Consider the following 16,797-nt stretch of genomic DNA (forward strand, 5'->3'; position numbering starts at 1 on the left):
TGTTGCGCTCTGCGGAAGCTCTCTGTGTTGTTGTTGCGCTCTGCGGCAGCTGTGTTGGTGTTGCGCTCTGCGGAAGCTCTCTGTGTTGTTGTAGCGCTCTGCGGAAGCTCTCTGTGCTGTTGTAGCGCTCTGCGGCAGCTGTGTTGTTGTAGCGCTCTGCGGAAGCTCTCTGTGTTGTTGTAGCGCTCTGCGGAAGCTCTCTGTGTTGTTGTAGCGCTCTGCGGAAGCTCTCTGTGTTGTTGTAGCGCTCTGCGGAAGCTCACTGTGTTGTTGTAGCGCTCTGCGGAAGCTCTCTGTGCTGTTGTAGTGCTCTGCGGCAGCTCTCTGCGTTGACGTAGTGCTCTGCGGCAGCTCTCTGTGTTGTTGTAGCGCTCTGCGGAAGCTCTCTGTGTTGTTGTAGTGCTCTGCGGAAGCTCTCTGTGTTGTTGTTGCGCTCTGCGGAAGCTCTCTGTGTTGTTGTTGCGCTCTGCGGAAGCTCTCTGTGTTGTTGTTGCGCTCTGCGGAAGCTCTCTGTGTTGTTGTTGCGCTCTGCGGCAGCTGTGTTGGTGTTGCGCTCTGCGGAAGCTCTCTGTGTTGTTGTAGCGCTCTGCGGAAGCTCTCTGTGCTGTTGTAGCGCTCTGCGGCAGCTCTCTGCGTTGTCGTAGCACTCTGCGGCAGCTCTCTGTATTGTTGTAGCGCTCTGCGGAAGCTCTCTGTGTTGTTGTAGCGCTCTGCGGAAGCCCTCTGTGTTGTTGTAGCGCTCTGCGGAAGCCCTCTGTGTTGTTGTAGCGCTCTGCGGAAGCTCTCTGTGTTGTTGTAGTGCTCTGCGGAAGCTCTCTGTGTTGTTGTAGTGCTCTGCGGAAGCTCTCTGTGTTGTTGTAGTGCTCTGCGGCTGCTCTCTGTGTTGTTGTAGTGCTCTGCGGCTGCTCTCTGTGCTGTTGTAGCGCTCTGCGGAAGCTCTCTGTGCTGTTGTAGCGCTCTGCGGCAGCTCTCTGCGTTGTCGTAGCACTCTGCGGCAGCTCTCTGTATTGTTGTAGCGCTCTGCGGAAGCTCTCTGTGTTGTTGTAGCGCTCTGCGGAAGCCCTCTGTGTTGTTGTAGCGCTCTGCGGAAGCCCTCTGTGTTGTTGTAGCGCTCTGCGGAAGCTCTCTGTGTTGTTGTAGTGCTCTGCGGAAGCTCTCTGTGTTGTTGTAGTGCTCTGCGGAAGCTCTCTGTGTTGTTGTAGTGCTCTGCGGCTGCTCTCTGTGTTGTTGTAGTGCTCTGCGGCTGCTCTCTGTGCTGTTGTAGCGCTCTGCGGAAGCTCTCTGTGTTGTTGTAGTGCTCTGCGGAAGCTCTCTGTGTTGTTGTAGCGCTCTGCGGAAGCTCTCTGTGTTGTTGTTGCGCTCTGCGGAAGCTCTCTGTGTTGTTGTTGCGCTCTGCGGAAGCTCTCTGTGTTGTTGTTGCGCTCTGCGGAAGCTCTCTGTGTTGTTGTTGCGCTCTGCGGAAGCTCTCTGTGTTGTTGTTGCGCTCTGCGGAAGCTGTGTTGTTGTTGCGCTCTGCGGAAGCTCTCTGTGTTGTTGTTGCGCTCTGCGGAAGCTCTCTGTGTTGTTGTAGTGCTCTGCGGCAGCTGTGTTGTTGTTGCGCTCTGCGGAAGCTCTCTGTGTTGGATCCGTCCCGGACTTCGGATGTCCTGCGAGTCACTCTCACTGCTGGGTCCCGCCGGCTATAGTACTGGGACCAGGTGCCGTAGCGGTGAGCACTAGGGCATACTGTGTGCCAGGATCAGCAGATACACTGAATCTTAGTAATCACAAACCTCACATCAGGGTGCTTGGTGGGAAGGAGAAGCCTCTTGCGCTCAGTCTGGACAACATGCAGGTACATAAGGATGCAACTAGTTTTATCCAACACTTTGCACTTTTCCAAACTCTCCTGTGATCCCAGTCACATTTTATAGGGGTTGTCCATAGTAATTAAGTAATCATTGGAACCATAGGTCCTCAATTAGAGTCTGTTCACACGTTATTTATCACTCATCAAATTTTCTTTCTGACATTCAAAAAACTCTCTCTATATATTCCTCACACATGTATAATATAAGGTGTATAAATATTACTCATATGAGCAATCACAGATAAAAATACATCATGGTTCATAGTAATAATAGTGATAAAAGATCTTTGTATCCATTAATCCCAATCGGTGGCTGTCTGCACAAACATAAAAAAAAAACCTTTTCACATTTAGCGGCGGCACTTACAGTAGATGTGGTTATAATGGTGTAAATTAAATTTGGTATAAGAGTTTTTGTTATTGAATGGACTTGGGGTCTCATTCAGAGCCGCTCGAAAGCGGCCGTTCGCTCGTTCCGAGCGATGTTCGCACATCTGCGCATGCATACGGTTTGTAATATGCATGCACGAACCAGTCAGTGCGGCCGAAAATCGTTTGTTCGATATATAGCGAATGCCTGCTATTTTGAGTGACAGGAGGAGGCGTATGTGGGTGGTAACAGGGGAAGGTGCTTGAAAACGGGGAGTGGAGATCAGAACGCAGGCGTGCTTAAAGGTCAAAACGGGCGTTTTAAGGGTGTGCATAATTAATACAGCAGCGTCATTGACCACATCACTGGGTTGTCTTTTAGTCAGAACTGCTCGCAAAATAGCGGTAGGAAAAACCAACCACAAGAATAGCGAGCAGTTCATACGCTGTTCGATGTACTCGATTAATCTCATAAATAGCGGAGATGATGTATGATGCGAGCGGCCAGGGGGCGTCTTTTTCAAAAAAACGACCGCATGTTTCGTTCGCTCATTCAGACATGGAGGTGTGAACAGACCGCAAAGAGCGAACGGTTCATTTGAATAGCCACCCCCTTTTTCTGAACGAGCGAGCACAAATAGCGTCCGGCTCTGAATCAGACCCTTGGTTCAATGAGTATTCACAGTAATAACTTTATGCCTGTTTTATATTCGGTATCTTATTTGGGGCTACTCAGACATCGATGTTTCTTTTAGGGGGGATGACATATCGGCAGTAATATTCATTATATACCTGTATAAGCATTTCATTATTTAACCATATTGTTGGTAAAATAATCTACTATATGCTTTATACACAGAATTAAAAAATATATTAGGGAGCCAACAGCGAGCTAATAAGGGGAACATGAAAGCGGCAGGAGAGCTGGGTGTACAGACATCCTGGCATAAGTCCAGGGGAACTAATAATCTAACTAGTACAGTGATGGAGAATTGAGGCACAGGAGAACCCAGGAGTGTATGTAAGAAAGCGCGGAGGGTGGGCGCCGTGTGCCGGCCATTGACCAGACAGTACATATGGACAGCAGACGGCGACAACCATCCGCACAGAAAAGCCGGTGTTGGGATGGCGCTGTTGGGACTTTGCCCGTCAGGATCCTGAGCCTCGGCATCCCATCCCCATCCCCATGTGGAGACAGAATAGAACATTTTGTGCTTCCATATAAGACTTACATCCAACCCTACATGAGCCTCGTCCTGTACAATAACGTATCTGTCCTATTTGTGTCCCTCAGGGAAAGGGCTGCTGGTTTTATCAGGACAGAAATGGTTCCAGCACCGCAAACTGCTGACTCCGGCCTTCCACTACGATGTCCTGAAGCCGTATATCAGGCTGATGTCAGACTGTGCCAACACCATGCTGGTAAGGAGAGAATGTATACACCATGCTGGTAAGGAGAGAATGTATGCACCATGCTGGTAAGGAAGAGAATGTATATACCATGCTGGTAACTACCTCACCTTCCTTGTTTTACCAAAGATTCCCGTTGTGTTCTGCAACCAGTCCTCTATCCCCTTAATGATTCCTCGCTGGTGCTATTCTCACTCCATCCCCAGAAGCACTCGGCCCAGGAGAGGTCTGCAGGGTAGGTGCTGCCAGTGGTACCCGCACTAGGAGTATGAAGAGGACAGCAGAGAGGGTAGGTGCTGCCAGTGGTACCCGCACTAGGAGCATGAAGAGGATAGCAGAGAGGGTAGGTGCTGCCAGTGGTGACTGCACTAGGAGTATGAGGAGGATAGCAGAGAGGGTAGGTGCTGCCAGTGGTGCCCGCACTAAAAGCATGAAGAGGATAGCAGAGAGGGTAGGTGCTGCCAGTGGTGCCTGCACTAGGAGTAGGAAGAGGATAGCAGAGAGGGTAGGTGCTGCCAGTGGTGCCTGCACTAGGAGTAGGAAGAGGATAGCAGAGAGGGTAGGTGCTGCCAGTGGTGCCCGCACTAAAAGCATGAGGAGGATGGCAGAGAGGGTAGGTGCTGCCAGTGGTGCCTGCACTAGGAGTATGAAGAGGATAGCAGAGAGGGTAGGTGCTGCCAGTGGTGCCTGCACTAGGAGTATGAGGAGGATGGCAGAGAGGGTAGGTGCTGCCAGTGGTGCCTGCACTAGGAGTATGAGGAGGATAGCAGAGAGGGTAGGTGCTGACTTCCTTGTTTTACCAAAGATTCCCGTTGTGTTCTGTAACCAGTCCTCTATCCTCTTAATGATTCCTCGCTGGTGCTATTCTCCCTCCATCCCCAGAAGCACTCGGCCCAGGAGAGGTCTGCAGGGTAGGTGCTGCCAGTGGTACCCGCACTAGGAGCATGAAGAGGACAACAGAGAGGGTAGGTGCTGCCAGTGGTGCCTGCACTAGGAGTAGGAAGAGGATAGCAGAGAGGGTAGGTGCTGCCAGTGGTGCCCGCACTAGGTGTATTAGGAGGATAGCAGAGAGGGTAGGTGCTGTCAGTGGTGCCTGCACTAGGAGTATGAAGAGGATAGCAGAGCGTGTAGGTGCTGCCAGTGTTGCCTGCACTAGGAGTATGAGGAGGATAGCAGAGAGGGTAGGTGCTGCCAGTGGTGCCTGCACTAGGAGCATGAGGAGGATAGCAGAGAGGGTAGGTGCTGCCAGTGGTGCCTGTACTAGGAGTATGAAGAGGATAGCAGAGAGGGTAGGTGTTACCAGTGGTGCCCTCACTAGGAGTATGAGGAGGATAGCAGAGAGGGTAGGTGCAGCCAGTGGTGCCTGCACTAGGAGCATGAGGAGGATAGCAGAGAGGGTAGGTGCTGCCAGTGGTGCCTGTTCTAGGAGTATGAAGAGGATAGCAGAGAGGGTAGGTGCTGCCAGTGGTGCCCGCACTAAAAGCATGAGGAGGATGGCAGAGAGGGTAGGTGCTGCCAGTGGTGCCTGCACTAGGAGTATGAAGAGGATAGCAGAGAGGGTAGGTGCTGCCAGTGGTGCCTGCACTAGGAGCATGAGGAGGATAGCAGAGAGGGTAGGTGCTGCCAGTGGTGCCTGCACTAGGAGTAGGAAGAGGATAGCAGAGAGGGTAGGTGCTGCCAGTGGTGCCCGCACTAGGTGTATGAGGAGGATAGCAGAGAGGGTAGGTGCTGTCAGTGGTGCCTGCACTAGGAGTATGAAGAGTATAGCAGAGCGTGTAGGTGCTGCCAGTGTTGCCTGCACTAGGAGTATGAGGAGGATAGCAGAGAGGGTAGGTGCTGCCAGTGGTGCCTGCACTAGGAGTATGAGGAGGATAGCAGAGAGGGTAGGTGCTGCAAGTGGTGCCTGCACTAGGAGTATGAGGATAGCAGAGAGGGTAGGTGCTGCCAGTGGTGCCTGCACTAGGAGTATGAGGAGGATAGCAGAGATGGTAGGTGCTGCCAGTGGTGCCTGCACTAGGAGTATGAGGATAGCAGAGAGGGAAGGTGCTGCCAGCGGAGCCTGCACTAGGAGCTTGAAGAGGATAACAGAGAGGGTAGGTGCTGCCAGTGGTGCCTGCACTAGGAGTATGATGATAGCAGAGAGGGTAGGTGCTGCCAGTGGTGCCTGCACTAGGAGTATGAGGATAGCAGAGAGGGAAGGTGCTGCCAGTGGTGTCTGCACTAGGAGTATGAGGAGGACAGCAGAGAGGGTAGGTGCTGCCAGTAGTGCCTGCACTAGGAGTATGAGGATAGCAGAGAGGGTAGGTGCTGCCAGTGGTGCCTGCACTAGGAGTATGAGGATAGCAGAGAGGGTAGGTGCTGCCAGTGGTGTCTGCACCAGGAGTATGAGGATAGCAGAGAGGGTAGGTACTGCCCCTGGTGCCTGCACAAGGAGTATGAGGATAGCAGAGAGGGTAGGTGCTGCCAGTGGTGCCTGCACTAGGAGTATGAGGATAGCAGAAAGGGTAGGTACTGCCAGTGGTGCCTGCACTAGGAGTATGAAGTGGATAGCATAGAGGGTAGGTGCTGCCAGTGGTGCCTGCACTAGGAGTATGAGGATAGCAGAGGGGAAGGTGCTGCCAGTGGTGCCTGCACTAGGAGTATGAGGATAGCAGAGAGGGTAGGTACTGCCCCTGGTGCCTGCACTAGGAGTATGAGGAGAGCAGAGAGGGTAGGTGCTGCCAGTGATGCCTGCACTAGGAGTATGAGGATAGCAGAAAGGGTAGGTACTGCCAGTGGTGCCTGCACTAGGAGTATGAAGTGGACAGCATAGAGGGTAGGTGCTGCCAGTGGTGCCTGCACTAGGAGTATGAGGATAGCAGAGAGGGAAGGTGCTGCCAGCGGTGCCTGCACTAGGAGTATGAGTATAGCAGAGAGGGTAGGTGCTGCCAGTGGTTCCTGCACTAGGAGTATGAGGATAGCAAAGAGCGTAGGTGCTGCCAGTGGTGCATGCACTAGGAGAATGAGGATAGCAGAGAGGGTAGGTGCTGCCAGTGGTGCCTGCACTAGGAGTATGAGGATAGCAGAGTGGGTAGGTGCTGCCAGTGGTGCCTGCACTAGGAGTAGGAGGATAGCAGAGAGGGTAGGTGCTGCCAGTGGTGCCTGCACTAGGAGTATGAGGACAGCAGAGAGGGTAGGTGCTGCCAGTGGTGCCTGCACTAGGAGTATGAGGAGGATGGCAAAGAGGGTAGGTGCTGCCAGTGGTGCCTGCACTAGGAGTATGAGGAGGATAGCAGAGACGGTAGGTGCTGCCAGTGGTGCCTGCACTAGGAGTATGAGGATAGCATAGAGGGTAGGTGCTGGCAGTGGTGCCTGCACTAGGAGTATGAGGAGGATAGCAGAGAGGGTAGGTGCTGCAAGTGGTGCCTGCACTAGGAGTATGAGGATAGCAGAGAGGGTAGGTGCTGCCAGTGGTGCCTGCACTAGGAGTATGAGGATAGCAGAGAGGGTAGGTGCTGCCAGTGGTGCCTGCACAAGGAGTATGAGGAGGATAGCAGAGAAAGTCAGTGGTGCCTGCACTAGGAGTATGAGGATAGCATAGAGGGTAGGTGCTGGCAGTGGTGCCTGCACTAGGAGTATGAGGAGGATAGCAGAGAGGGTAGGTGCTGCCAGTGGTGCCTGCACTAGGAGTATGAGGATAGCAGAGTGGGTAGGTGCTGCCAGTGGTGCCTGCACTAGGAGTATGAGGATAGCAGAGAGGGTAGGGGCTGCCAGTGGTGCCTGCACTAGGAGTATGAGGATAACAGATAGGGTACGTGCTGCCAGCGGTGCCTGCACTAGGAGTATGAGGATAGCAGAGAGGGTAGGTGCTGCAAGTGGTGCCTGCACTAGGAGTATGAGGAGGATGGCAGAGAGGGTAGGTGCTGCCAGTGGTGCCTGCACTAGGAGTATGAGGATAGCAGAGTGGGAAGGTGCTGCCAGTGGTGCCTGCACTAGGAGTATGAGGATAGCAGAGTGGGTAGGTGCTGCCAGTGGTGCCTGCACTAGGAGTATGAGGATAGCAGAGAGGGTAGGGGCTGCCAGTGGTGCCTGCACTAGGAGTATGAGGATAACAGATAGGGTACGTGCTGCCAGCGATGCCTGCACTAGGAGTATGAGGATAGCAGAGAGGGTAGGTGCTGCAAGTGGTGCCTGCACTAGGAGTATGAGGAGGATGGCAGAGAGGGTAGGTGCTGCCAGTGGTGCCTGCACTAGGAGTATGAGGATAGAAGAGTGGGTAGGTGCTGCCAGTGGTGCCTGCACTAGGAGTATGAGGATAGCAGAGTGGGTAGGTGCTGCCAGTGGTTCCTGCACTAGGAGTATGAGGATAACAGATAGGGTAGGTGCTGCCAGCGGTGCCTGCACTAGGAGTATGAGGATAGCAGAGAGGGTAGGTGCTGCAAGTGGTGCCTGCACTAGGAGTATGAGGAGGATGGCAGAGAGGGTAGGTGCTGCCAGTGGTGCCTGCACTAGGAGTATGAGGAGGATGGCAGAGAGGGTAGGTGCTGCCAGTGGTGCCTGCACTAGGAGTATGAGGAGGATGGCAGAGAGGGTAGGTGCTGCCACTGGTGCCTGCACTAGGAGTATGAGGAGGATAGCAGAGAGGGTAGGTGCTGCCAGTGGTGCCTGCACTAGGAGTATGAGGATAGCATAGAGGGTAGGTGCTGCCAGTAGTGCCTGCACTAGGAGTATGAGGATAGCAGAGAGGGTAGGTGCTGCCAGAGGAGCCTGCACTAGGAGTATGAGGAGGATAGCAGAGAGGGTAGGTGCTGCCAGTGGTGCCTGCACTTTGAGTATGAGGATAGCAGAGAGGGAAGGTGCTGCCAGCGGTGCCTGCACTAGGAGCATGAAGAGGATAGCAGAGAGGGTAGGTGCTGCCAGTGGTGCCTGCACTAGGAGTATGAGGATAGCAGAGAGGGTAGGTGCTGCCAGTGGTGCCTGCACTAGGAGTATGAGGATAGCAGAGAGGGTAGGTGCTGCCAGTGGTGCCTGCACAAGGAGTATGAGGAGGATAGCAGAGAAAGTCAGTGGTGCCTGCACTAGGAGTATGAGGATAGCATAGAGGGTAGGTGCTGGCAGTGGTGCCTGCACTAGGAGTATGAGGAGGATGGCAGAGAGGGTAGGTGCTGCCAGTGGTGCCTGCACTAGGAGTATGAGGATAGCAGAGTGGGTAGGTGCTGCCAGTGGTGCCTGCACTAGGAGTATGAGGATAGCAGAGAGGGTAGGGGCTGCCAGTGGTGCCTGCACTAGGAGTATGAGGAGGACAGCAGAGAGGGTAGGTGCTGCCAGCGGTGCCTGCACTAGGAGTATGAGGATAGCAGAGAGAGTAGGTGCTGCAAGTGGTGCCTGCACTAGGAGTATGAGGAGGATGGCAGAGAGGGTAGGTGCTGCCAGTGGTGCCTGCACTAGGAGTATGAGGATAGCAGAGTGGGTAGGTGCTGCCAGTGGTGCCTGCACTAGGAGTATGAGGATAGCAGAGTGGGTAGGTGCTGCCAGTGGTGCCTGCACTAGGAGTATGAGGATAACAGATAGGGTAGGTGCTGCCAGCGGTGCCTGCACTAGGAGTATGAGGATAGCAGAGAGGGTAGGTGCTGCAAGTGGTGCCTGCACTAGGAGTATGAGGAGGATGGCAGAGAGGGTAGGTGCTGCCAGTGGTGCCTGCACTAGGAGTATGAGGAGGATGGCAGAGAGGGTAGGTGCTGCCAGTGGTGCCTGCACTAGGAGTATGAGGAGGATGGCAGAGAGGGTAGGTGCTGCCAGTGGTGCCTGCACTAGGAGTATGAGGAGGATAGCAGAGAGGGTAGGTGCTGTCAGTGGTGCCTGCACTAGGAGTATGAGGATAGCATAGAGGGTAGGTGCTGCCAGTAGTGCCTGCACTAGGAGTATGAGGATAGCAGAGAGGGTAGGTGCTGCCATTGGAGCCTGCACTAGGAGTATGAGGAGGATAGCAGAGAGGGTAGGTGCTGCCAGTGGTGCCTGCACTTTGAGTATGAGGATAGCAGAGAGGGAAGGTGCTGCCAGCGGTGCCTGCACTAGGAGCATGAAGAGGATAGCAGAGAGGGTAGGTGCTGCCAGTGGTGCCTGCACTAGGAGTATGAGGATAGCAGAGAGGGTAGGTGCTGCCAGTGGTGTCTGCACTAGGAGTATGAGGATAGCAGAGAGGGAAGGTGCTGCCAGCGGTGCCTGCACTAGGAGCATGAAGAGTCCTTGTGCTGAGTTTGCATTGCGATCGCAATGGATTACCATACTATCGCAGTTGAATGGTGTGCGTATGCAATATTGCGTATTGCAGTGATTCAGGCCCTTAAATACAATTTCTATCAATACATTTGTACATGAGAACATACATTTAGCTACATACTGTATTTTGCACTTATTTTGCTGTATGGCGTTCATTGTATAAAAACAGCGTCGTTACTATGATATTTCTTCATTTCTTCAATTAAACAATTTTGGAAAAAAAATGAAAATTTATTTTGTCATATTCACAAATGTACAGAGACAGAAACTACGATATGTGATGTGACTGAATGTACAGAGACAGAAACTACGATATGTGATGTGACTGAATGTACAGAGACAGAAGCTACGATATGTGATGTGACTGAATGTACAGAGACAGAAACTACGATATGTGATGTGACTGAATGTGCAGAGACAGAAGCTACTATATGTGATGTGACTGAATGTACAGAGACAGAAGCTACTATGTGATGTAACTGAATGTACAGAGACAGAAGCTACGATATGTGATGTGACTGAATGTACAGAGACAGAAACTACGATATGTCATGTGACTGAATGTACAGAGACAGAAACTACTATATGTGATGTGACTGAATGTACAGAGACAGAAACTACGATATGTGATGTGACTGAATGTACAGAGACAGAAGCTACTATATGTGATGTGACTGAATGTACAGAGACAGAAACTACGATATGTGATGTGACTGAATGTACAGAGACAGAAACTACGATATGTGATGTGACTGAATGTGCAGAGACAGAAGCTACTATATGTGATGTGACTGAATGTACAGAGACAGAAGCTACTATATGTGATGTAACTGAATGTACAGAGACAGAAGCTACGATATGTGATGTGACTGAATGTACAGAGACAGAAACTACGATATGTCATGTGACTGAATGTACAGAGACAGAAACTACTATATGTGATGTGACTGAATGTACAGAGACAGAAACTACGATATGTGATGTGACTCAATGTACAGAGACAGAAGCTACGATATGTGATGTGACTGAATGTACAGAGACAGAAGCTACGATATGTGATGTGACTGAATGTACAGAGACAGAAACTACGATATGTGATGTGACTGAATGTACAGAGACAGAAACTACGATATGTGATGTGACTGAATGTACAGAGACAGAAGCTACGATATGTGATGTGACTGAATGTACAGAGACAGAAGCTACTATATGTCATGTGACTGAATGTACAGAGACAGAAGCCACGATATGTGATGTGACTGAATGTACAGAGACAGAAGCTACTATATGTCATGTGACTGAATGTACAGAGACAGAAGCTACTATATGTCATGTGACTGAATGTACAGAGACAGAAGCTACTATATGTCATGTGACTGAATGTACAGAAACAGAAAATACGATATGTGATGTGACTGAATGTACAGAAACAGAAGCTACGATATGTGATGTGACTGAATGTATGGAGACTCAAACTACGATATGTGATGTGACTGAATGTACGGAGACAGAAACTACGATATGTCATGAGACTGAATGTATAGAGACAGAAACTACGATATGTGATGTGACTGAATGTACAGAGACAGAAACTACGATATGTCATGTGACTGAATGTACAGAGACAGAAACTACGATATGTCATGTGACTGAATGTACAGAGACAGAAACTACGATATGTCATGTGACTGAATGTACAGAGACAGAAGCTACGATATGTCATGTGACTGAATGTACAGAGACAGAAACTACGATATGTGATGTGACTGAATGTACAGAGACAGAAACTACGATATGTCATGTGACTGAATGTACAGAGACAGAATCTACGATATGTCATGTGACTGAATGTACAGAGACAGAAACTACTATATGTCATGTGACTGAATGTACAGAGACAGAAGCTACGATATGTCATATGACTGAATGTACAGAGACAGAAACTACGATATGTGATGTGACTGAATGTACAGAGACAGAAACTACAATATGTGATGTGACTGAATGTACAGAGACAGAAGCTACTATATGTGATGTGACTGAATGTACAGAGACAGAAACTACGATATGTGATGTGACTGAATGTACAGAGACAGAAACTACTATATGTGATGTGACTGAATGTACAGAGACAGAAACTACTATATGTGATGTGACTGAATGTACAGAGACAGAAACTACTATATGTGATGTGACTGAATGTACAGAGACAGAAACAACTATATGTGATGTGACTGAATGTACAGAGACAGGAACTACGATATGTGATGTGACTGAATGTACAGAGACAGAAGCTACGATATGTGATGTGACTGAATGTACAGAGACAGGAACTACGATATGTCATGTGACTGAATGTACAGAGACAGAAACTACGATATGTCATGTGACTGAATGTACAGAGACAGAAACTACGATATGTCATGTGACTGAATGTACAGAGACAGAAGCTACGATATGTCATGTGACTGAATGTACAGAGACAGAAACTACGATATGTCATGTGACTGAATGTACAGAGACAGAAACTACGATATGTGATGTGACTGAATGTACAGAGACAGAAACTACTATATGTGATGTGACTGAATGTACAGAGACAGAAACTACGATATGTGATGTGACTGAATGTACAGAGACAGAAACTACGATATGTGATGTGACTGAATGTACAGAGACAGAAGCTACGATATGTGATGTGACTGAATGTACAGAGACAGAAACTACTATATGTGATGTGACTGAATGTACAGAGACAGAAGCTACTATATGTGATGTGACTGAATGTACAGAGACAGAAGCTACTATATGTCATGTGACTGAATGTACAGAGACAGAAACTACGATATGTGATGTGACTGAATGTACAGAGACAGAAACTACGATATGTGATGTGACTGAATGTACAGAGACAGAAGCTACGAGATGTGATGTGACTGAATGTACAGAGACAGAAGCTACGATATGTGATGTGACTGAATGTACAGAGACAGAAACTACGATATGTGATGTGACTGAATGTAAAGAGACAGAAGCTACGATATGTGATGTGACTGAATGTACAGAGACAGAAGCTACGATATGTGATGTGACTGAATGTACAGAGACAGAAGCTACGATATGTGATGTGACTGAATGTACAGAGACAGAAACTACGATATGTCATGTGACTGAATGTACAGAGACAGAAGCTACGATATGTCATGTGACTGAATGTACAGAGACAGAAACTACGATATGTCATGTGACTGAATGTACAGAGACAGAAACTACTATGTCATGTGACTAAATGTACAGAGACAGAAACTACTATATGTGATGTGACTGAATGTACAGAGACAGAAGCTACTATATGTCATGTGACTGAATGTACAGAGACAGAACCTACTGTATGTGATGTGACTGAATGTACAGAGACAGAAGCTACTATATGTCATGTGACTGAATGTACAGAGACAGAAGCTACTATATGTGATGTGACTGAATGTACAGAGACAGAAACTACTATATGTGATGTGACTGAATGTACAGAGACAGAAACTACTATATGTGATGTGACTGAATGTACAGAGACAGAAACTACTATATGTGATGTGACTGAATGTACAGAGACAGAAGCTACTATATGTGATGTGACTGAATGTACAGAGACAGAAGCTACTATATGTCATGTGACTGAATGTACAGAGACAGAACCTACTATATGTGATGTGACTGAATGTACAGAGACAGAAGCTACTATATGTCATGTGACTGAATGTACAGAGACAGAAACTACTATATGTGATGTGACTAAATGTACAGAGACAGAAACTACTATATGTGATGTGAATGAATGTACAGAGACAGAAACTACTATATGTGATGTGACTGAATGTACAGAGACAGAAGCTACTATATGTGATGTGACTGAATGTACAGAGACAGAAGCTACGATATGTGATGTGACTGAATGTACAGAGACAGAAGCTACTATATGTCATGTGACTGAATGTACAGAGACAGAAACTACTATGTCATGTGACTGAATGTACAGAGACAGAAGTTACGATATGTCATGTGACTGAATGTACAGAGACAGAAACTACGATATGTCATGTGACTGAATGTACAGAGACAGAAACTACGATATGTGATGTGACTGAATGTACAGAGACAGACGCTACTATATGTGATGTGACTGAATGTACAGAGACAGAAGCTACTATATGTGATGTGACTGAATGTACAGAGACAGAAACTACGATATGTGATGTGACTGAATGTACAGAGACAGAAACTACGATATGTGATGTGACTGAATGTACAGAGAGAAGCTACTATATGTCATGTGACTGAATGTACAGAGACAGAAACTACGATATGTGATGTGACTGAATGTACAGAGACAGAAGCTACTGTATGTCATGTGACTGAATGTACAGAGACAGAAGCTACTATATGTCTTGTGACTGAATGTACAGAGACAGAAGCTACTATATGTCATGTGACTGAATGTACAGAGACAGAAACTACGATATGTGATGTGACTGAATGCACTTTTACTATATTTGCCGAGATTTGCAATTTCTTTACTACCTAGGTCCCTTTTTGCGCTGTCCTGTTCGCCCCACCACCGCCGCGACCTCTGTATCTCTCTAAGCACATTTCTTTCTACACAACGGTTTACATAAGAGACCCGTCAGATTAATGAGGTCCCAGAAAGAATTTTCCCCTTACGGGAACCCATTACGCCTCCTCCCCCTCCCAGTTTTAGCAGAAGAGGAGCTACATGAAAATGAGCAATTACAACTTCTGCTGGTGATTACTGTGACTACATCCAGCCACCCCAACATCCGATGCGTTACAGCAATGACAGACACCCCAACATCCGATGCGTTACAGCAATGACAGACACCCCAACATCCGATGCGTTACAGCAATGACAGACACCCCAACGTCCGATGCGTTACAGCAATGACAGACACCCCAACATCCGATGTGTTACAGCAATGACAGCCACCCCAACATCCGATGTGTTACAGCAATGACAGCCACCCCAACATCCGATGTGTTACAGCAATGACAGTCACCCCAACATCCGATGCGTTACAGCAATGACAGAATCCTCCTCTCTCAGTCATCGGTCTGAGTTGTACATTTTTGGAATTGTGTTGTTGTCCTCATAGTCTGTCATTGTTCCAGGATAAATGGGAGAAGCTGGTCCCAGACCTGAAGCCGGTGGAGCTCTTCCAACATGTCAGTCTCATGACCCTGGACACCATCATGAAATGCGCCTTCAGTTACCACAGCGACTGCCAGAATGACAGGTTGGTATCAGACAATCGCTCCCAATTATTAGTTTCCCATCAAACAATAAACATTTTACTGATGATTTATAAAAAAAGCAAAACAGGTGGGTGCATAGAAGATGGCGGGGCCGTGTCAGACCGGGCTGTTTACCCTGGTCAGTGACCGGCAGCCACATATATTCTATATCTGCTGCAATAGAACAGGTGTATAATAAGGACAGGAGCCAATCCAACCAGCTGCTATGTACAGTCTCAATAACAGCATTGCAACAGGACATAAATTCAATGCGTAACCGCTGAAAGAGGTCATTTGCACCCACAAATAATAAAACAGTTTATGTTACTGGAGCTCTGGAGCCTGTGCGGATTGGGTAGAATGAGTTTGTATTCAAACAAATATAAACACTGTAACATTCTAAGGGCACCTCCGCATTACTGCTTTTTAACAAATTCCAAGAACATAATTTACAACTGCCTATTCCGATTCATAACAGTGTATATATATACATAGCAAGTGAGTGCCAAGTTTGTATGATATTTTTTATGTAGATGGTGTGGTCACATACCAAGGGCACCGCAGATGGTTGGGTGCCTTGGATTAAGCCTTTTTATATATATATATATAATGTGACACAGTCAGGATAGGGATACCTCTCCTGGGGTGGATGGACTCCCTCTTTACACACACAGCAGCCGTAGAAACAGGATACAAGTCTGGGGTTCTCGTACAAACTGGTCGGCGCTAGTCTTTATTGTGCCAAATGAATAGAAACATAAACAAAACATAAACATAAGTCCTAGCCCGGCTGGGCACTAGCTGCACAGCAGATTCCCTCTCTATAATAATGGTAGGGCCTATTGCCCTCACCATTAACAATGCACGTGCACAGTACTTACAAGGAAAGTAACCAAGTGTCTCTGAACAGGCTAGTCTGCCTGCTCTCCCAGGTGTGAAGGTGTGAGACACTCAGCCACAAACTAAAGACCCCGATACATCAGAGATTGGTTGCAGCAATCGTGCAATTTACAATCGATTGTGTATAAAAATCTTTCCCTTTTTCAGTCGATTGTGCCAATTCTGCAATTTGCAATCGATTGAAAAAGGGAAAGATTTTATACACAATCGATTGCAAATTGCACGATTGCTGCAATCAATCTCTGATGTATGGGGGCCTTAACCCAGCTTATATTAGTCATTACCAGCTGCAAGCCCTAATGAGCCTACCAGGCTGAAAGGCCTAAAACCTTGAGTGGCCTGTGGATGGAGCCCTCCCTCTCCTCACATCCACAACCCCAGGACCCAAACTGGCTTTTCTCTAAAGCTGACATTTCTAGTCTGTTTTTCCCAAACAGACTTCTCCTGGGGGTTTCAGAACACATATGACAGGAACCTAGGACATACATATAAGCCATTCCACACTTCTCCAGTGCCGGTATCACAATAAATAATAAAAAAAAAAAATATATATATATATATATATATAGTGACACAGTCAGGTTAGGGGGTCCCTCTCCTGGGTAGAGGACTCCTTCCTTTCACACACAGCAGCTGGGAAACAGTACGCCAGACTGGGTTCGAGTACAAGCTGGTCGGCACCAGTCTTTATTGTACAATGTCAG

General features: G+C 48.3%; 1 protein-coding gene across 1 annotated transcript in view; it reads left to right on the forward strand.

The window, feature by feature from the left end:
* Positions 1 to 16,797, forward strand: part of LOC148453343 (cytochrome P450 4B1-like) — a 208,016-nt gene that overhangs the window by 49,737 nt on the left and 141,482 nt on the right. The window contains exons 4-5 of the mRNA XM_088462254.1: positions 3,513 to 3,640; positions 15,071 to 15,195. Coding sequence (XP_088318380.1) covers positions 3,513 to 3,640; positions 15,071 to 15,195 — 253 coding nt within the window. The remainder of the gene's footprint in view (positions 1 to 3,512; positions 3,641 to 15,070; positions 15,196 to 16,797) is intronic.

Source organism: Taudactylus pleione, unplaced genomic scaffold (assembly GCF_031769625.1).
Source record: "Taudactylus pleione unplaced genomic scaffold, aTauple2 ptg001168l, whole genome shotgun sequence".
NCBI lineage: Eukaryota > Metazoa > Chordata > Amphibia > Anura > Myobatrachidae > Taudactylus > Taudactylus pleione.